The following is a 22546-nucleotide window of genomic DNA, read 5'->3' on the forward strand; positions in this document are numbered from 1 at the left end:
GCATCGGAAGAGGAGCAGCGCTCCTCCGAGACGCCGGCCGTTTCGCTCGGCGCTTTCCGCTCGGCTTTTCCGCCGTATTTTTAGCGTTCGCGCGCCGCTGGGATACACGACCGCGATAAAGTCGCCTATCACTTCGAGCTAATTGTCGCCCGACGAGTCGCTCGGCGAGTATGTAACTGGGTCGCTGTTGAGCTGCCAGGAGCCTCGGTGCTTCCTCGCAGCGAACCCTTCGACTTCGCTATGGCGTTTTTCAGGATTTTCGGGAGCGATCACGACCCTCGGGGTCGCGCTCGTTGCGCGCGAACGGGTTACAACATTCGTTGAGGCTGTTGATGCTCGCAACGCGCACAGAAATGACGCGTCATTGTGACGACTTTAGCAGGGCAAGGCCGAGGAAAACGTAAGCGGTGGAAGTCAGCTAATGAGTCGACCAGCTGCGATCAGGTTTTCCTCGGGGTTGAAGAACAATCGCTCGTAACCGGTCGAGTTTCCCATATGATGCTGCTCTCGCTGCTTCCGTCGTGCTCCTTTCGCGTGCTCCTGGTTTAGAATCTATGAGAAGACGCGCCTAGCGGCCGAGAAATCGGCCGATCGCGCTCTCGATTATCCCTGAATCGTCGGGAGAGTCCTCGGAGAGACTGCACTCGGTGGATTTGCTCGTCGCTTACGTTCCGACCGTTTCATCTCGCTTCCACGATCTGAAGGTTAAAGGCTCGCACCGCCGGCGCAAGCAGCTTCGACTACGTCGAACGACTATGTCGGGAGAGGAAGCGCAGGGGGAAAACGCTGCATTCTCGGCGGGACGTCGCCAGCTCGAGAACTTCCGCTCCTCTCGGCCGTTTCTCCTCGGGGAGCAGTCGAAGTGGCGAACCGAGTCGAGACACGTGGGGCGACTTCCTCCCGTGATTTTTCACTTTGACTTTTGCGTAACACCACGTCGACGCTACCGTCGGAGTCCGGCGAGCGATACGGTAATCACGGGCAGCGCCCGATAACGGGCGCACAAAGGGGGGCCTTCGTCGCGCGGCCACGGACGGGCGCGCGACGCGTCGTCGATGCAATTACACCGCGGGGTAATTACTTCGTGAATGTAAAAACGTCGCGTTACGCGAGCGATCGGCCGCCACCGCGCCGTTGGGAGCAGATTTCGCGCACGGAACACGCGAAGGCCTTCCCTCGCCCGTGAACGCTCTCGCTCGGTTGTTGAATTCCGTGCGCGCCGATCCGATTAATCCCGACGCGCGCGCGATCGAGTGAGCGAGACAGCGAGAGAGAGAGAGAGAGAGAGAGAGAGAGAGACGCGCGCGCGCTCGCGACGTCGTCCCGCGCTGATTGCGATTAGTATATTATACTATTCTGGTGCATGACGCGTCGCGCGTTAAACTGCACTCCGCGGGACCTCCGACGGTGATTATCGCTCGCGGAGCCGCCTTTTCGCCGACGTAGTTCGCGCACGGCCAACAGATATATGTAGGTCACTGCCTATGTGAGGTCGTCCGTAGCGCAGATAGAAGCGACTTCAGGGCGAGAGAGAGAGAGAAAGAGAGAGAGCGTGCGCGCGTGTCACGCGCGCACCGCCGCCGAGGAGCCGCGCGTCGTCGTCCTTGAACATCGTTTAAAATTAGCGCTTCTACGTTACAGTTTCCGCGGGAAGGCGTTGTATATGTGCGTATACATACATATGTACATGCATACGTATGTAAGCACGAATGTGCGGACGAGAGTCGCCCGCATCGCGGCATCGCGTTCGCAGATTCGGATGTTTACATTAATTTTAGATATTAAGTGAGAGCGAATCGCGCGAGCTCTCCGGATAGCGCGTGACGTCACTCGATGAGCGAAACGTAAGGGATTTGGGGTAACAGCGAGTAGTGTCATCATCCGATCTTCTTGGAATCCACCACGAGGAGACCACCAACATCGCGAGATGTGGAGGAGAGAGAGAGAAAGAGAGAGGAAGAGACAGAGTCAGCTAGCCAAGAATTCTCCGCGTTAAATTCGCCGCGTCTTGATGGACACGTACATTGTCTCGAAAAATCCAAACCTCGGAATTCGAAGACCGGGACAATTCGCCGAGCAATTACCCTGAAATATATCATGCTGTTTATTTATTTGTTTCAACGGGAAAAATCCTCTTGGCGGCATGGCCGCAGGATAAGAGAAAGTGCATGAGGAGGGAAGAGGAAAGAATGAAGAAAAGCGAAGAGCGAATGAAACTTTTCCAATTTCGGCACACCTCTCGGGACAATGCGTGTTCAACGTCGCGTCACGTCGGCCGAAACTCCAATCGCTCGGCGGGAAGCGGGGGACTAACTAACTAGCTCCATGACCAACCAATAAGACCCACCCTCGGTGTATCGCCGAGCTCCAGCGGGCCGGATTTTACTCGCGGACTTTTAACCCTTCCAGCGCGGCGGTGTTTATCAGCCTTTGTCAGCCTTCTCGCCAGATACAATAATTTGCACTACGATCGATCGATTTCGTCTTTGATTCGATCAACACCGAGGGTCCGCTGTTGAGTCTCAATAGCACCAAGTGAAGGTGATGAATTGAAGAATCGTCAGCTTTCCAGAGCACACGCGACCGTCAGGTAGCTCCGCGCGCGGCGTGCACGCGCACTGCTCTCGCATTCCGACTGGAAATATTCACGATTAGCATGAGCGCACGCAGTTAATACGCGATTATGCTAACGGTACGCAAACGGCACGTGGGTGGGGCGAATTTGTGGGCTGCCCATTTATTAGATAATTGTGCCCTACATTCTTGCGGAATGTCTGATAATGCGCGCGACATCGCAAAGCTGGCGACTCTCAGTCGTACGAAAAATGTGATACGGCTCGCACTACGTGGCTCTCATACGAAAGCCCGGCTTTCGGCTCCACCGAATTACGGCTCGTTTACGTTATCTCCCGGCTCGTAAAATGTGTCCAACCGTGACCCCAATTGACACAAGGTATAACGTGATTTAACGACCGTGCCGTTCTGAATCTTCCTGTCCGTTTTCTGGAAGAAGAAGAAGACTCACGCGCGGCTTTCACTCTGAGTGTGTGAAAGGATATTAATTCCAAAGGATTTCCCGATTAGAGTCGCGTGACGTTTCCTGTGGATTTGTCTCCAGCATCTCGTGAAGGTAATTGGCAGTTTGAGAATTTTGGCAAGAAGAGCGACCTGGTTGTAAAAAGTTTGAACCCGCCACCAACCCGGAAGTGAGATCTGACGTTAATTGAAAACTGTGCATCCGAGTATCCTGTCGAAAGAAACGTTCGACTAATGCTCGACAAAGCGTTCGGAGCTGAATAGGATTAAGTTAATGGGATCAACTGAGCGGAACGGCCGTAATTCGGGCCACTTTAGGAGTGATTTCGTATTCTCGATGCGCGGCTAATAAATTACAACGTTATTTTGCGACAACGATTAGACAAAATTAACAGACGATCGAGGCCGAAGGCTGCGCGCAGGAGGAAGCATCGGTACAGTTAGGATTTCCCGCGAGGGGAGGGAGATGGGAGATACAAGTCTAAAGAGCCTAGTCAGACAATTCCGAGCATTTTTAATCCAGCTAACAATTTTAAGAATTATAATTTCCAATCGAGAGACTTGCAGCGACTCTTTGATCAAAATGGAAATGATACAAGCTGAACGGACCAGTAAGAAGCCAAACTTGGTTCTTGTTTCGTCCTGTTTGCTTTATATCATTTTAACGATAATTTCTTCATTTCGTTCACACATCACATCGCAACATCAAAACGTTGTTGATGACGACGACGATGTCTCTTCCTCTCTTTCTCTTTCTACTTTTCTCTCTCTCTCTCTCTCTCTCTCTCTCTCTCTCTCTCTCTCTCTCTCTCTCTCTCTCTCTCTTTCTTTCACAGAGAGACCTCACACGCGCGATCGTTTCTCCATTTACTCGACAGACACCCCCGGCGTTTTTCAATCGTTAATCGACCGGCCAGGTACCGACATAACACCACAGAACCACCAATCTCGCTTTTTTCGGCTTGACTTGCAACGATGTTATATTTGGCAATGGTTTCTCCTTTTTTTTGCAGGCTCTCATGTATTACTCATATATTCCTCCACTTAAATAAGCATAATATTTCCGCATACTTTAGAGAGCATCTTTTGCGTCGTTCATCATTTGTTGTGCAACTTGAGACGTGTCTCATCTGAATTCTCTCAGCGATACCTTTTTATTCTCAAGAAGCACGACGCGGCTCACCTGCGCGTCGATCCATCGCGCGAACGTAACACGATGACCATATGTGTGTGTGTGTGTGTGTGTGTATGCGTGTGTGCGTGCGTGTGTGCGTGTGGGTCTCGCATCTACGCTTTACTTTATTCGTCTAATATTTACCGCAGGTGAGGATCCGATGCTCAGCGACCAACAGCAGTATCGATACATGACTGTTGACGACATGAAATCCATGGGGGATGACTCGATGCGTGTGAACGTGACGGACGACGAGAGAGATAATCGACATTCCGGAGGTACGTGGATAGCTGTTAGTCGCGTCGTTATACGCACACACGGAGACAATTTTCCATTGTCTGTGACAATGGACTGAGGCTGAATTATAATGTGACAATTTCATCGCGTTCCTCATCGGAGGAAACAGAATTTGGTCCTGGGAACCGGAAGCTCGGTTCCTCCCAAGCGTAATGCGTTCGCTTCGTTTGTTCAATGTCTTCCCATGATATTTTAATGCCAGCATCAAGCTCTATAATCACAACAGTTAATTACCAGTTAATTAGGTCTCCTCGGATAAATCTCTTCAACTTTACAAATAAATGCGGAAATTTATGCGAAATTGCGTGAAATTTCGTATTGCCTTCAAATATCTCAGCTGTGAAAGTTTCTCAGCGTAGAAATATTAATATCTCTCCAAAAAAATATCTCTCCAAAATAAAATCTCTAAAAGTATTCTCCTCTCGCGCATTATTTTCAATGAGAGGATATTTCCGAGGTGCGGAAGCGCCCTCCCGAGTCACCCCGAGATCGCCGTGCGGGCTATTAATCCGGATCAACTTCGCGGCTCAAATCCACGGTTAATTCGAATTGAATAGATTAGAGAGCCTCGGCCTCTCCGAATGCGAGATTAAAACGACCGCGCGCCCGCGCGTGGATGTTTTTCTTTTCCAGCGCCGACCATAACGGAGATGATCACGAAGGAGAATTATCAGCGTACGAACGCGGCCAATCTCAAGCCGGACAATGTGGACATCAACAGGCACCCAGTGCACGTCGGGTACGTAGCGCTTCATGACTATCCTTACTATTGCAAGCGAAATCTCGCGGGGGAATACGAATGGTTGACTCTCGACTTTGTCTACTCGCCGCGACTCTTCTGTCTGATAATGATCGTCCGAGAAGTACACGCGATGATTTTCTACGAGATCTCATTGGATTCGGAATCTGGAAAGGTACATTTGGTTCCTTTGTATCAGGGAGAAAGAGAGAGAGAGAGAGAGAGAGAGAGAGAGAGAGAGAGAGAGAGAGAGAGAGAGAGAGAGAGAGAGAGAGAGAGTCGCACGACGAGCCTGATCGGAAAGCGTTGTTAATTTTCCAACGCGTTTCAATCAAAATATAACGTAACGATGCGCACGTAGCAAAAAATTACCCCGTGTGGAGGAAAGTTCACATTGTTCACCAGTCGCGAGTTTTATCTCATCTCGAAAGTTCATGATTGAGACAGCAGAGGAGAGAATCGCGTCGATAGAGTCGAGAAATCGAGTCAAATCGGGAAATCTCGACCGGGCTGCGCGATCAGAAATCTCCGCGTACGACGAGTTGCAATTTTTTGGATTCTTGCGATCGTGATAATCAGGGTGCGCCATATTGCGTGCCGTCACGAGAAAGTCTCTTCGTGAAATATTTATACGTGTGCAAAATTCTCACCGCGCGCGCGTCGCAAAATTTTGTCCGACGAGCTTTGCACGCAGCAACTTTTGTCTATTGTAAAAGATCGCGCAGTGAGAAAGAGAGAGATGATGGAGCAAGAAAGACTGTAGCGTGAAGAATAACGATATCCAATATTTGCGCGATTGCAATGCGATCCGCGATATTACACGCGGCCTTGTATACCCGGTGTACATAACGCGCGATTGGCACTGTATTAATACTACGAAACAATAATGATGTGTATTATAGTGTGATACAGTGTGTGTTGGTGAAAGTTTCCCGCTGTGATTAACCCTGCGGACGATTGGCTGCTGTTACAAATTATATCGACTTTGTCGACTCGCTTTGTCGACGGTCTCGGATTGTTCGGGCCAGACGAAACGATTTTCGTTAGCATTTTACGAATAATGCGTGCAGAAGATGGCGGAGAAGGCCGGAACGGTGCACGCATTGTCTCATAAAATTATAACATGCAGAAACGATCGTTTCGTCTCGCCTGAAAAATCCGAGATTATTCTCTGCACAACCCTAATCCTGCCGTCTTGATCTTCGATCGCGGTCGAGTGGTCGGCGAACACATCGCGACGACGTCGAGTCGAAAAATCGCGCGATCCTTCGAGTCTGAGTTTCTGTTTGAGTCCGATGAAATTGAAGTGTCCAAAGCGCGCCGACGCGCGAATTTCGACGGAAACGTCCGGTTGACGCGCGAAGGAAGATGATAACTTGGTGGCATGTGCGTGAGGTTTCAGTCGAGGTCGTTTCGGTCCAAGGATGTTCGCGAGATGCGGGTCGCGGTTCACGCGGCCGGATCTTGCTTGCAAGATCGTCCTGAGTTAATCTTCAGATATTTCGCAGCCAACGAGACAATCTGCGTAGCGTCTGGAAATAAACTCAAGACGATGTCAGATGCAAGATGCATTCGACCACGAGCAACCACCGCCCGCAATCATTCTTGTCAGTCCTGAACACGTCGGAGGTCCTGACGGTGACCGGGCTCCGTCACATTGCCGCGTCTTAATCGAGTTACGTGTAAAGTACGATTAATTGCAAACCGATCGTATACGGCCGGTAGATGACCGACGGAACGAGGTGGAAAGATGCACGCATCTCGAGCTGCATTTGTTTGTTCTTGGTGGCTCCGCCTATCGATCGAGTTTTCGTACAATCAAAAGCGAAATTCAAAGCGCTAATCATTCAGCATTCAGCTTCGGATCGAGAGTCGTGTTAGAGTCTGACTACGTATGTAGCATTCATACGAGATCACAACACGATGACGTAGTGTCGAGACACGAGTAGTCCTCACAGCGAAACGGTGCTCACCATGTGAGTTCGGCTACCTGTTCTTTCTTACCCGGACGGTTCACTCGACAAGACCTTTTTGCGATTTACTTTACAGTCACCACTCAGCCAGCTCGACAAGGAACGCTTGGTGTTCTCGTTACAGCCTGCTTGCTCGTAGCGGAGTTCGATTATTATTACTATAGTTCTAAGCATGCAGTTTCTTTTTCTTTCTCGTTGTTTTTCTCCTTTCTTTTCACGTGTCACCCTGGATGAACGATTCTTTCACAGCGTGTGAGTGATGTCAGTTGTCGCGCTGCGACCTGTGCCGAACTAACCAGCTCGTGAATGGTGATAAGAGCCGAGCTCGTCGAGGAGAGACCAAGTCTCTCGCTCTCTCGTTCGCACGCGAATTTTTCCTCCCGTAGAAATCTTGAGCATCGTAACCACGTTAGTCCACCCCCGTTTTCCGTTATCGCGTTCTAACCGATAGTGTGTGTGTGTGTGTATGACGAGAAGCATCCCGCCGGTGCGCGCGTTTGGTTTCTGCACGTGTGGCAAGTGCACGGGACACGCTCTCTTAGCGACGTACGCATGCGAACGCGTCGTTCGCGACGGAGAGAAAGTTGCGATTTGTACGCGCGAGAGACAGCATGAGCATGACGCGCGACACGACGATGGATAATCAAAGTCGATTCTTTTCCGAGATTAGCGCGTCCCTAGAGTCCCTATGCACTTCGCTGGCAGCCCTCAGTACCGCGCCGAAGGGACAAGGAATGTGGAGGGACAGGTACACCAATATCTTTTTTTTACGTTATCTTGTTTCTGCTTCGTGTCTGTCACGCGTCTATCTGACGGATCCGACCGGAGATCGAGAGTTTGTTCCGTTCGCGCCGCGCTCGTGAATTATACACGTATTCAGCGTAGGTATTATGTGTGATATGTTAATTGAGTGACATTTTTGCGGTGGATACATTGAGGAAAGAAGAGAGGAGAGACAGGGAGGGAGAAAGTGTCTAAGAAATTGAAATATTCGGTGGGTACTTTGATAACATATTTATTTCTGCCGATGTAAAAGTAAACCACTCGTATTAATTTGCTCATTTTATTGTATTTTCATTTACTCATATTGGTATAGTATATTTTTGCACAGAAGAAGAGATTTTTTTAATAAGAAGATATATATTTTCTCAAGACTGTAGCTTTCTTCCTGAAGAAAAAAAAAGATTATTCATTCTGTTAAAAAAAAAAGAATGATTATTTATTCTATTAAATAAAAGAATTTAAGAGGGGCTTAAGTGAATGTGTGTTAGTACTTGTCGAATAAATATTTCTTAGATATCTTCTCTTTGCAGATGAAGACAGCTTATGAGAGAGAGAGAGAGAGAGAGAGAGAGAAAAGAATCGTTTGTCCAACGAATTGTTGACTAGTAGAAAGTAGGGGATTTTTCGACGTTGCAACGGCTGCTGCTATATCGTGGATGTTTTCTTCTCGTATGATTCATTTGAGTTGAGCTATTTCGCGCGGATGCGGCGGAATCTGTTGCGCTCCAGCGCTGCCTTCCTTCCATTAGCGTAAATCACAGTTGATGAATTGGCTATCGGGATTTCTCCTCACAAGAGGCAAGTTGAACGAAATCAACGAGGAAAATTGAATCGAAGCAATTGTTGATGATGCATGCACGGTGATGACGACCGATCGTCTCGGTTAGGAGGACTACAACAGATTTCGACGCGTCGTTATTTTGAGTTTCCATCCCCCGAGGTATGTCTTCTTTTCGCAGAGAGTGAGTGGTGTGTGTTTATACCTCGTTGCGTACTCTACTATAATACATAATTATTATTGTTACTTCTCCGTTCCGTAGTCGTGTACAATAGAAAAGTGGCTTGCGTGTGATGAATGCGGGTTTTCGACGTGATCAGCGACGACAAACATCATCACCAGACCAGACTAGAAGCGTTTCTCGTGAGCGCGTAGAGACGATCATATCCAAGTAAAAAAAAAAAAAAAAATATATATATAAGAAGAGCAAAAGAGCAAAAAGAGAGAAAAAAATTATGCAACAAAAGGAACAGAGATGTTACTTACATACACACATCGTGCTGATTATGAATCCGATACGTTCGAAAATCTGTAAAGATGCGCTGGTACTCTAGCGACACGTATTTTATATACATACATGCATATATATATATACATACATATATATATATATATGTATATATGTGTATATATCACAGTCTCATCTCTCTCTATTTCGTCATCTCATTACCATGTTTATGAACGAATGAATACTAACGCGTTTTTTATTTTGTTCCCGATCCTCTCTGTTATTTTATTTGCGCTACTCGCAGAATTCCACAGTGGAGAAAGTAAGTGATCTTCTCTTCAATCTCTTAGCTTCTCTTTGCCCTTTGCCGTACATACATTTTATATATATATATTATATATATATATATATATATATATTATATATATATATATACATCTATATACACACATATATGTTTCACTCTTCTCGATATTTTCTTTCAATTATTCATCCCTTTGTCGTACACACAGCCTATCTGTCGCCGCACCATGCAGCCCCCGTAGCCGCTGAATCTTCATAGACTCCTAGAAAACATCATCCTATCGCTCAGTGATCACAGTCTTCCGACGATCGTTCGAGATGAATCAAGTCGCAGATCCTTTCTCTCTCTTCGTGTCAACGTGTCGTCTTAGCTAGTCAGACGAGTCGAAGATAGATCACGCAGTCGCAACCTGCTCTCATCTCTCTGAGACATTCTGCGCAGATCGCATCTCAGCTGGAAGAAGAGAGAAAGAGCAGCAATTGGCGAAGCTTATCGCGAGAAATACGAGCAAGTGACGAATAAGACAGATTTCTCGGCAATTTTCCAGGCTTCTCCGTAAACCCCTTCGCGCGTCTCACACCCGATTGACGTGGATCGCGGCTCGATCGGCGAGAATTCATTCGCGAGGGGACAGATTCCTGTATCGCGGGCGCTCCTCGACGGCTACGCACTCGACGAGCGCCGTAATGACTGCGTGTATGCCGAGTGTCAATATCGCTGCTCAACTTGAAAGACGTCCTTGTCGGATTCGCAGCCTCTGTACTCACTGTGCATACGCGCGTTACACAATTTCCTTGTGAATAATTAATAGGCTACATCAGCGGAGCTCTCTGCAGCCAGCGCTAGCTCCTCTCGCACCGCCGCAGTGTACGTGTGTGTGTGTGTGTGTGTGTGTGTGTGTGTGTGTGTGTGTAGTAACAGTCGACGAAGGCGACTTTGAATGGACCCCATTCATTTGAATCGAATTAGCCGATACTTTCGTTGCGCTGCCATGTGTATACGTTAGTTTGGCGCTTGCGGCTGTTTAGTTACACGCCCATCCAATAGCCGCCTTGTACGGACGCACACACACAGATTTATATAGACGCATCGATATTATAGACACACTGGGAGGAGAAAATCTGAAAAGAATAGAAGATATCTATTCGGTGGGCGCTCATGTCTCCTTACGCTAATTATGCGTAGCCTTGCATTGAGAATCTTTTCGAATGAGAATAGACATTTTTCTGTGTGTGAAATCGTCGTTTCTCGCCAAAGTGATCGTTTCAGAGAGAGAGAGAGAGAGAGAGAGAGAGAGAGAGAGAGAGAGAGAGAGAGTTTAGATTTAGATAAACATCTTACCATTAGCGCCTACCGAGCAGCTATTTTCTGTTTTTTCAACCATTTTTAGTCTCTCTCTGTCAGTGCAGCTGTTTTATTTATGACTTATTTTGCGACACACACGTATACACGCGTACACACCCACACGCATACCTCGTACTACGCTCATTGTCGTAACGTCATTGTCTTACCCGGTTACATTGCGTGAATAATTTACATCTACGCACGATAATTCAGTGTCGGCGCAGCGTAGCGTCATCTCGCCGAAAGTCACACTCGCGTCTCACTTCAGAAGGAATATACACGTTCCTTCAGCTAATACAAACGACGCCACGTTATTGACACGCGCGCACAACTGGCGCGCGGATTTGTGATTCCTAACAAAACCCTCGCCACAGACAACTCTCGCCGTAATCCAAACGTATATAAACGTCATTGCGCTTCTTACGACCCACTCGAGAACTGTGCTTCCTCGCTTCCGCAAATCTCGAAAACTCGTAGTGCTAGAGATTCAATTCGCGTTGGTCAGTCCGTGCAATACATCGTGACCGGAGTCAAAGTTGAAGTATCGAGAGAGATTGTCGTCGCGGTACATCCTCGCTCCTTGCGATCTCCGTGAATCGATCTGTAGATTTGAAGCGCTTTTTTTATATATTTTTTTTTCTTTTTTTCCTTACGCTACAAGATCGGCCATTCCGCGAAGTCTCTCGTTCAACACTGCGATATGTACGCTTGCTTACGAAACGGTTTAGACGCAATGAAATAAGAAGCGCAATCAAATTATCACGATTGAGAGATATTGCTGTCGGGCTTGCGCAGTAATCGGTTTCACATCGAAGTGGTGGCGCACGGTGTAAATATTTATATTGATGCAATTATGCAATATGCATTGGCCCTTTGTCAATAGATTTTTATTATATAGCATAATCTTAAATTGTGGCGTAATATTGATTTTTATTATACTCTTAACTGACAGATAATCAGATAAGAATATAATAATACTTGAGTTTCTCTTCTAAATCTTGCGTCGCATTTGTGATGTCGGATGGCTCGTATGCTGTTGCTTCGATTATATATAGTCAATTACTGCGCAATTCCGTCGGTAGCATCTTCCAATCGTGACAATGAGCATCTTACTTCACAGCGTCCATATTGTTTTTTCGCAATCAAGTGTAACGACAGATATAGGTCACTTTTGTATCATCGTATGTGGTAAAGTCACTGTAAACCGCTGTAGAGATTTGAAAGCCGAGGATGATGTCCCCATTTTATTTTCGTATTTTGTAAACTTTGGACAGCGCATTTATATATACATATATAGATATATATTTCTCTATTTTTTGGATACGTAAGATAGATTTGGACTGCGTGTCTTTTCTAAAGCATCCCGATGCAAATTCTTCTTTTCTTCTCTGCAACGCTGTCTCGTACCGCGGTGCCTCGCGTCGCCGACCCGGCAATCGTATAACCCGTCGTCCTAAATCTCTTCAGCTTCCTGGTTTCCTTTCTGGTGGACGCGAGAGGCGGTGCAATGCGCGGATGCAGGCACAGCGGCGTCCGCGTGATTGTTCCGCCGCGCAAAGCTGCGATGCCCATGCGGGTCACATGCCGGTACTTGAGGAGGGACAAATTAACGAATCCACCACCCTTGATGGAAGGGGAGGCGTTGGCCAGCCGCATCCTCGAACTGGGGCCAGTGGGTGCAAAATTCTTAGGGTAAGTTTTATGCGTGTCTCGTGATTTACTGTCTTCGTATTTTCGAAGAAAGAAACCTCGGCTCGTGCAACTGATTTTCTGTTTAAGATTCAGACGAAAATTCGGTTGTAAGAAGACAAAAGGTTTGTTGTTTTCAGCTAGGTCGCCTGTTTCGTTTTTTTCGAACACATCAATGAAACAAGAATAGAATTTATCGTTGAAGGCAAGAGAAATGAAAAGTACTAGTGCGGTGTTGCGCTACTTCAGCCTGAAAGAACAGACCTGAAGATTTCAGTAGGAGATCATCTCTGCTTATCCCCATTGTTCTCAGTTTATCTCAACCGAGTTTTAACCGAGTGGTTGAGAATGCTCAGACGAATACGCTTTTCTCGTCATCGCTTTTTCCGTCTGCTTTCCATTCTGTCGCACGAGCTCTGAGATTTTTCTTTCGTGTAAAAAAAAAAATTCGTTGAAAGATTTGCCTTTGTTACCTGGATGAATTTTCATCTCTAATTGTCTCTTGCACACAGCCCTGTTATCATCGAGGTACCACACTTCGCGTCGCTGCGTGGAAAAGAGCGGGAGATAGTGATTCTCCGATCAGACAACGGGGAGACCTGGCGCGAACACACCTTGGAAGCCAGCGAGGAGGCTGTCCAGGATGTGCTTAACGAGAGCTTTGAGGGAGAAGGTACGATGTTCGGGCGAGCTTCCATCTTTCGCTCTCTCGCAAGTCTGAAACACTTGCACGTACGAGCGCGCGGTATCGTTGGAGTCGCGTTAATAACATATCGCAATTCCCAGAGCTAAGCCAGCTGGAAGATCTCCAGACGTCTCGCATCGTTAGGATACTCACCGTAGATTTCCCACATTACTTCGCGGTAGTATCTCGCATCAGACAAGAGGTACATGCGGTTGGTCCCGAAGGCGGCACCGTATCGTCGTCCGCCGTGCCACAAGTACAAGCTGTCTTCCCGCAAGCGGCCCTTACCAAGAAGATCAGAGTCGGTCTGCAGGTATGTCTTCCGTTTTTACCCAACGCCGTGGCGCGATTTTCAGTCGCAATCATAATTTCATAAACTCGTTTCGATGAATTAATCTTTTAAGGATTCATTTAACGAATTAATTTTAATGTTAATGACTTTATTAATGATTTATGAATTTTATTAATTTTACTAACAAATTAATGTAATATATCATTTTATATCTCGTTAGTCGCTTCTTATTCGTGAATCTGTTATACCAGCTGTTTCTTTTCTGCAGTTTATCTTCCTTCTCACTTTACCATAATTTCATTACTCCGTTAGTTTTTCTGTTGAGCGTCGAACGAAGAACCAATTGTTCGGTCGTGGTTATCGGTTAATTAGTTTGTCAATTACGCGACGCAAAAGTTCTTACACGATTTCTTATTACTATGCGCAGGCACACCCGATACCCGCGGATCTCGTGGCTAAATTACTCGGGAACCGAGTGGCAGTGTCGCCGATCGTTACCGTCGAGCCGAGACGAAGAAAGTTCCACAAGCCGATAACCTTAACCATCCCGGTGCCGCAAGCGGCCAATAAAGGCATGATCAACCAGTACTCCGGAGACGCGCCGACCCTGAGGCTCCTGTGCAGCATAACTGGTAATATATGCTTGCACGTAACATTGTAGAGCAGCGTACCGTCTTACTGGAAAATCTCTTACCGATAGATGGCAGAAACTAATACATATATTTATATAAACCGCATATACATATATATATTTTTTTTTATCTACATATGTCTCTTTGGTGTACATATATATATATATATATATACAGAATACATGCTCTCTCGTTGCCGAATTGCCATAATTGCGCATTCGAGTATCGATTGTGTAGTTTAGCAGGCATGAACGCAGACGGTAGGCTATCCTCGAGTGTTCTCTCAGGTCGTCGGGACTGTCAACGATCATATTGTACGTTGCACGTGAAAGTGGTGGTGATTGCTTAAATGGTAGTAGAGCACTGTTGCAACTCGTGTTTGTATGTACGGCGAACGCGGTACGGACGAATGAATCCTCGTGGTTTGCACTAGCAGTGTGATAACGACGTAGTGCGCGCCAGTGTGACGTTCTCTCACCTCGGGCTCGACCTCACGTGTGTGTGTGTGTTTCTGTCTGTGTTAAAAGATACGTCGCGGGTTTTTTCTTCTTTTTCTTTTTGTTTTTTTTTTTCCTTTTCTTTTCCTATTGTGAACGAATCGCTCTCTCCGACGCACAGAGACGCGCGCGCGCATTGTCACGACGCGGGGACGACGTCCCGAGGACCTTCGGATAGAGATTTAAAAGGGAGATGGTAGCTGCATGTCTCATAGAAACATTTCGTTGAGTATCATTATTGTATACATATCTTGTTGTGATTCATTGTTAATGCTTGCATATTGTTAGGATTGAGTCATTTAGGTATGGATTATCAATTAAAGTAGATACCATTCTTTATTACCTAGCCCACTGTGAGCGTTAACTTGCCAAGACTTTTGTTCCAGCACATTCCGTTTTGACTGGTAATCGCTTCGATCTCTGTATATTAGTGTGAATCATCGTTTACATGAAACTGTGCTCATGAGATGTGTGCATCTTAGGCTGTCGTAATAATGTCCTCTGTGATATCCACAGTCCGAAGGGATTTCTGTCGTTGTAACGTGTATCACACATACACACTGAATATTCTTACAAGAATTAATCTTACTTGAATCAGTGAAAGTAGCGAATTTCTTATTCTCGGGACAACACGCGTGCAAAATCTTCACTCTGAGTACGAAGTGTCATATACACTTGCTTCGTGTATTCGATTCTTCTCAGATCGCTTTCGTGAAAATCTACATTTTTCCTCGTCACTCACACATGACGACATTGTGCCGGTGACAAAACACGGACGCATACTTGAGCGTCGTAATCCGATTAACAGTCTCTCATGATCTTCTATCTTTCATTTGTCGCTTAACTATTATCTATTCCATACACACACACACACACACACACACACACACACACACACACACACACTCACATTCAGTCACTCACCACTGCTTTTTACACAATTCGAAAAGCGCTTCTTCTTCGTTTTGCAAGCATTACCATTCTCGGTCTTTTGATTACGTATCTACTTTTTACTTATTACACACACTGATAAAAAGCACCTGTCGTCAACGCACCGTTACATCGACCGTTCTTAAATACGACGCCTTCTTTATTTTATTGTCATTCATTTTTCAAGCGTCACTCTTTTCTCCGCGGTAAGTCTTGGTTACGTTTAATAAGAAAAAGGCAGTTTAGTAAGTATTTTACGCTGCGCTGCCAGCAGCTGCCGTAAAATTTTCTGCTGAACGACAGTAATATTTTACGTTTGTCCAACATGTCTATTGAGCGATCGCCTTTTATTCCAGTATATTTTTTTGTATATTTTTTTGTATATATTTTTAATTCTCTCAATTCAAATAATTCAGATCTGAGTGTAAAATTCAAACCTGAATATCTGACTCGGGACAAGTTACACGCAATAACTATTAATACGGACCGTTGAGTGAAAAATTAGCAGCGCAGCGATAAGCGCTTACTGAGCTATTCTTCCTACTGAAAGCAGCCATTGATTTACGTCTGCCAATTGCTCGTATTTAATTCTGGTCATGCGAGATTACCGAAGTACTCCACACACACACACACACACACACACACACACACATGTATGTACAAACAAATACACATACACAAACACACGTTTTACTATTGCCATTTGCGCGTTTGCAACACGGACATATTTTAATAATGTTATTGGACTTGGCATGTATGTCGTTCAGGGGGTCAGACTCGGGCAGTCTGGGAGGATGTCACAGGTTCGACGCCGCTGACTTTTGTGAAAGATTGCGTGTCCTTCACCACTACAGTCTCCGCCCGCTTCTGGCTGATGGACTGCCGCAACATCTCCGAGGCCACGAAAATGGCCACGGAACTCTACACGCACGCGACCCATGTGCCGTTCATGGCCAAGTACGTATTCCCCGATGATGTAACGCGTCGCGCACGTGAACTCAATATTACCGGACGCAAGTGCGAGACGCAGGTAAGAGCGATGATGTGGCTCTTCTGACGCGTTCTCTTCCTTCCTTCCCGCAGGTTCGTGGTGTTTGCGAAACGAGTCGATCCGATGGAGGCGAGATTGCGCGTGTTCTGCATGACGGACGACAAGGAGGACAAGACTCTGGAGCACCAGGAGCACTTCACGGAAGTCGCCAAGAGCAGGGATGTGGAGGTAATTCAAGACTTTTCGCAACACTTACCCAAGTTCTCTTACAAGGTCTGGAGAACTCACAAGGGAATAACTGATATCAGTACTTCAATGGCAGTTATTTTTTCCCCCGGACTAATTTTTCGCCACCTGGATTGACACGTCTGTGAGAAACTTTCCTATGTCCTTGCTCAAACATTTTTTTTTTTTTTTTAATGTACCAGGGATAACTTTGAAAAATTTGTATTTTCAAGATAGATCATTTAAGGTGATCAGTATGGACACTTTCTGTCGAAGCGACCGTGAACTCCGACACGTGAGACGTGTCATAAATCTTCGTTTGACATCGCAGGTTTTGGAAGGGAAGACGCAATATATGGAGTTCACGGGCAATCTCGTGCCTGTGCTGAAGACCGGCGAGCAGCTTCAACTGCCGTTCAGGGCGTTCAAGGAGAACAGAGTACCGTTCACCGCGAGGATAAAGGACCCAGACGCCGCGGACATGATGGGTCGCATCATGTTCATGAGCGAGCCCAAGGTGCCACGTGGTGAATTACCACAAACACCCATCTGTACGCTGAACATCCTGTTGCCGGAGAAGATCTCGCCGGATACTGCGGTCTCCGAGCTCGACCTGCTCGAATTGTCGAAGAACTACAGCTTCTTGCGCGACGGTGGAATAAGTAAGTGACTGGGACACTTGACTCATCTTGTAGCCGGTGCTCTGTGCCAGTTTTCGGCACTCTTGGATTTTATTAAGACGGGAATTACAAAATCAAATAACAGCAAATAATTAATAAACCCCCGCCGGTTTTCCTGACCTAAATTTAGACCAGAATTTTAATTTACACACAGAACTCTATATTCTGAAGTTACTGAATATTTTATTTCTTTTCCCACGCTATTCTTTCCTATTTCTTTCCACATATATGACGACAGCGTGCCGACAGACACGTACAAAACAGATGCGTACTTGAGCTCATTTGATTAATAGCAATGATCTCGTGATCCCATATCTTTCGTTTATTGCCTGAGCGTTATCTTCTATCGTCGGACACTCTCGTTTGCCTTCTACACACTTCGGAGAGCGGTTGAGAGCGGATTACATTATAGGGATTTTTATCTCACACGTAGCGTCGTATGTTCCCCTTTTAGGCAGACCAGACGCCATCCATAGAGCGACTATCCGTCTGACGGACATCGCCAATCTGCTGAATACAGATTGGGAACAGTTGGCGGAGGAGTTGAACATACCGCCTAACGACGTGGCTCTAATCAAGCAGGAGTACCCCGACAAACCCGCGCAGCAGGCCGCTGCAATGTTCAAGATCTGGCAGAACAACGGAAACAAAGCCACAGGTGAGCACTGCAGATTACGTAATTCGTCCTGTGCCGGTGTATACAGAATGTCCGATAATTCTCTACTCTTTCACACGATGCAATATCTTTCACCTCGAAAAGTTGACTTTTTGCTCTTAGCAAAAATATCGAACCGGTGTGTTCCAACAAAATAATTTTCTTCGATCAGTCCATAAGCGGACTTTATCTCAACGGAATCTTAAAATCCAAGGTCTAATATCGAAAAATATGTGTTATGTACGAAAATTGAGAAACCGCCGTAAGGCGCGAGCTTCCTTGACATTTTTGCTGAGAAACAGATCGGCAGGAATTTTCACGAGGATCAGCTCCGTGTAAACAAGCGCACAGCGCGAATTACCGGACACTCTGTATATACCAAAGCGCGAAGCGAAAGTATCGGCCGAACTTTCGGTGAATGAGACCGAGGTGACCGCTAATTGCCTCTCGGTAACATTCGAAAAGGAAAAAAAGAGGAACCCGTCCCACCGGCAAGGTCAATTAATCGGACGCGCGCGCTACAGTTGAGTCACATGCGAGGAATCTCAACCTAGCTACGTAGATGATGATCTCATTGTGCATTATTATGCCTGACATAAGTCTATACAGCTTGCTCCCTCTCCTTCCTGCTAATGGCATTGCCTCGCGGCAGTTTCTGCAATCGGCAGAAATAACAAGCAGTCAGTGGCATAGTACGTGATCGGCGGTCGAGCAGCGAAAGTGATTAGTGATACAAGTGTCCTCCTCCGTAGCGACGTGCTCCTTTTCCGCTCGAGCCGGTTTTTGCAAATCGCCTGATAGCCGAGTGACCGTCGGAATTCAAGAACACTTGTACTTTCTATGTGACCGCTGATTTGTTTGTTTTTCTTTTTCTTTCTTTTTCTTTCGCGAGAGTGCGGCTCGTATAGGAGACCTTTTATAATTGGAATCTAAGATAGAAAACTAAAAAGTAGAAGTAGAGGAAAAAGAACAATGTTCATATCTCTGTATCAAGAATACGAGAGGCAAGATCATTACACGAGCGAGCTGCTGTTGATATTTCGGAGATGTCCTTGCTCACGGCCGCGATGCTCGGTGACTTCAGGTTTGTACGTTGGGCGAGTGCGGATACAAATATTGATGATGATACGAGTGAAAATTTGCGTGATTTGTGTAACGTTCATTAAACGTCGCGAGATCGCTTCGAAAAATGCATCGGATTTAATGTGTGTCGTGTTGCCTTTCCGATTTACAGGAAACACGCTGGAGAAGGCGCTCAACAAGATCGGTCGTGAGGATATCGTGAACAAGTGTATCTTCAACGTCGAGTTGGTGACGGACGACGTGGAGAAGGCTGTCGCGCGAGTCAGATTAGATCAGCCCGGCTTTGACTCATTGAAGGAGGAATTGGGGCCGTCGCGAAACACATCGCTCCGTCGTGATGCAACGATGGATCCTAAGATGGACCCTGATTATGAAGAGCCTGACAGAATGAAGGTACGCATTTCGCGCTGATCCGGAAGATTTCACATAACCAGGCCAATCAAACACCTGTCGAATACATTTGTGTGCCACAAAGTGCCTGGAAGTAAATTTCCTTCTTGACTAATTGGCTCCTGGTTGGCCTTGAAGAGATACAACATACTGAAGTACACGCTGAGCATAAAATTAAAAAGATACGATTCATCTCTGCGCGTTTTCTCACGATAGCTTTTTTATGCGGCCGTTAAGCGAGTCAGAAGGCGCTCCATCTCCTCTCCCTTTAATGCGCAGCAGCAATTTGCTCGAATAACTGCATTTCCACGAGCGTAAGATTCTCGTGTAATTTCCGACTCGCTTTGTTCCAGGACTCTGAATCGGTCGAGGATCTCAGTATCACCGGCAGCGTACACGACAAACGAAGTAAGTATAACGGCTACGTGGCTCCATGTCGATTGACTATTCTTTTACATTACTCGCTCTTACATTGCGCTCTTATATATTACATTACACACCGTCGGAGAGCCGAACGGGTGCCTTTCAAAATTACATTTTCTCTCCGCCGTGTACTGTTACTGTCGCGTTTCTTCGCGATGGGAACGTCGCGGCTCGCATTATTTGAATGATTGCTACACGTCAAGTCATACGACGCGCTATATATCAGTAGGCAAATTATATGGACACACACACACACACACACACATACACACTTACACGAAAGACGTGCACCTTTGCTCGCGCTTGTACCTAGAAAAACACATTAGTCAATGCTTGGTGTACGATATTTTTACACAACGGCCACACTTTTCCCCTCTCGCATTCGTCTTACATTCCATACGATACGAATCCGTTGTCTCGCATCTCTCATCACGACCGTCATCGTCATCGTCGTCCTCGTTATCTTCGTCGTCAGCAATATTTTACCGTTTTCTGTTTCGTGTATACCGTCACTGGTCGTTTATGCATTTTCTTACGCACTTCACAGCCAAACAGCACGTCACAATCACAAACGGCACTGTATTCAACGGAACCTCGACCCCTATCAAAGACAAATACGCGAGCGACGAGAAAGAGCTCGGCGACATGATGGCCGATTACCTTACGCACAAGTGTCACGTGGCCGACACGATGAGCAAAAAGTCGCGCGACGAACTGGACGATCCGGAGAAAAAACGGCAGAAAGTGATCGCCGACGCCAACAAGATAGTCTCTGGTAAGTGACACGAGTGTGCTTACGCGACAATGGAATGGTGGGTTGAGGGGCCGTGCTTCATTCTGCTGGCAGAGCAGGCAGCCGTTAATCGATTCTAAGCGCGGAGCTACTACGTCTCGCCAAAGTATAAAACCAAATAATATCTTAATATTCGTAATAATAATTATAATCATCGTCATCATCGCAATCATAATAGTGACGATGATGAAGTTAATAATAATAATAATAATAATATTAATAATAATAATCAAGCAGAACACGGGGCTACTACGCCTTTGTTTCGCCGAGTTTTCGGCAGCATGACCGAACATTTATATAATGCTGCGGGCGCACGCTTCAGCCTACGCAGGAGATCGATTTGTTGACTCGTATTAACCAGCCGTCGACGTTTCGCCGGCGCCGCTACCACCTAGGACTCGCTATATAATCGCAGACGATTATTCACACCCCTCCCTCCCTCGGTGATATCGTGTTCATAGTTATGAGGCTCTACTCGTGCTTTTTCCGCGCCGCCTTCGATAGATCTCTCGGGCGGGTACTTCGGGATTGTGCACTGGGCTTCACGTGTGCAGTCCCATTCCTTGGCACAGTGACACTTGACATTTCCGCTCAGGCGCGTCTTATTTAAATATCCGAACACGCATTGAGACTGCTGATTATTAATCGGTTACTCATCCTCGATCAGTCGTGCCCCCGAGCGTGGTATGAGCGCTGTTTCATCGACCGCGCGTAATGGCACTTCTCTGATTAAAATCACAGATCACTTGTCTCAAGCTTTGTGGAAAATAGCTGCTTTGTCGATAATTAAGAACTCGAAGTTGATTACGCGGGAATTTCCGCATCAGCCTGAGAGGCGAGTAACGGGCATTCATTTATTTATTTATTTATTTATTTACTAATAATATATGGGTCTGACCGGTGTACAGTAGTTGAGACAATAGTATAACAAGTAAGAAGGTTCTCATATAATAAAGGGAAAAAAGATAAAATAAGAAAAAAAAGAAAAAAAGAAAGAAAGAGAAAAAGGAAAGGAAAATAATAAGAGAGAAAAAAAAAGGAGGAAAAATCCCTTTTATTATTTAATCAGTCGATTATTATTATTCGACAGGATTATGACTCACGAATATTTAGATATGACAAGCCTGATCGAGGATCTCCAATGTCACCGCGCTAGGGAGTGGGACTGCTGCATCTGCGAAGCTTGATGTACAGGTTTCTCTCGAGAAATCTCGTGCAATTGTTCGCGTTGTTGTTGCCTTCTCTTGATATCGAGCAACGTACTGATTCATTCACTGTTAGAGATGATTACTTACGTAACTGTTTGAGAAACAGCGAATGCCGCCGTGTTGGGAACGAATCGGCACGTGCCGGCGCGAATCGATTGTTTAGCGATCTCGTCGATGATCTCTCGAAGAACAGTCTAGAGAATGTGAAGACTTTTGGAAAGACGTACCGATGCCGACCCGTCGCGAGCGTTGAATTCAACGACGCAGTCGCGTTATGTCTGCTTAACGTAAAGCTCTTGAATAGCTCGTCGTTCATTGAAAGAAGCGCAAGAAAGTTTCTTTGCTTTTCATGTAAGTATGTCGGGTCGACGATGCGCACGATGTTTCATTTCAGGCGGATCATCGCGTGCGGTCGAGCCTGATCCTAGTGCGGAATAGAGAATTGTTGTTGTCTCGTCGTTGCTATTGTTGTTGCATAGTGGCACAATGATTCTGGA

General features: G+C 46.2%; 1 protein-coding gene across 22 annotated transcripts in view; it reads left to right on the forward strand.

The window, feature by feature from the left end:
• The window catches only part of LOC105189045 (ankyrin-3), a 105344-nt gene that overhangs the window by 53886 nt on the left and 28912 nt on the right, over window positions 1-22546 (forward strand). For 14 of the 22 annotated variants that reach the window (XR_003113464.1, XR_003113507.1, XM_025301890.1 and 11 more), the window contains 14 exons: window positions 4360-4488; window positions 5141-5246; window positions 7890-7967; window positions 12344-12568; window positions 13078-13238; window positions 13352-13563; window positions 13970-14174; window positions 16360-16558; window positions 16685-16820; window positions 17149-17479; window positions 17952-18155; window positions 19387-19628; window positions 19979-20033; window positions 20596-20823. Coding sequence is in view for 20 of the 22 variants with exons in the window: in XM_025301890.1 (XP_025157675.1) it covers window positions 4360-4488; window positions 5141-5246; window positions 7890-7967; window positions 12344-12568; window positions 13078-13238; window positions 13352-13563; window positions 13970-14174; window positions 16360-16558; window positions 16685-16820; window positions 17149-17479; window positions 17952-18155; window positions 19387-19628; window positions 19979-20033; window positions 20596-20823 (2511 nt within the window). In the remaining 2 variants the exon portion in view is untranslated. Of the gene's footprint in view, window positions 1-1723; window positions 3131-4359; window positions 4489-5140; window positions 5247-7889; window positions 7968-9532; window positions 9551-12343; window positions 12569-13077; window positions 13239-13351; window positions 13564-13969; window positions 14175-14959; window positions 15013-16359; window positions 16559-16684; window positions 16821-17148; window positions 17480-17951; window positions 18156-19386; window positions 19629-19978; window positions 20034-20595; window positions 20824-22546 lie in introns of those variants that run through there. The other 8 variants (XM_025302002.1, XM_025302510.1, XM_025302306.1 and 5 more) reach the window with 7 other exon arrangements.

This window comes from Harpegnathos saltator, unplaced genomic scaffold, assembly GCF_003227715.2.
Source record: "Harpegnathos saltator strain DR-91 unplaced genomic scaffold, Hsal_v8.6 scaffold1, whole genome shotgun sequence".
NCBI lineage: Eukaryota > Metazoa > Arthropoda > Insecta > Hymenoptera > Formicidae > Harpegnathos > Harpegnathos saltator.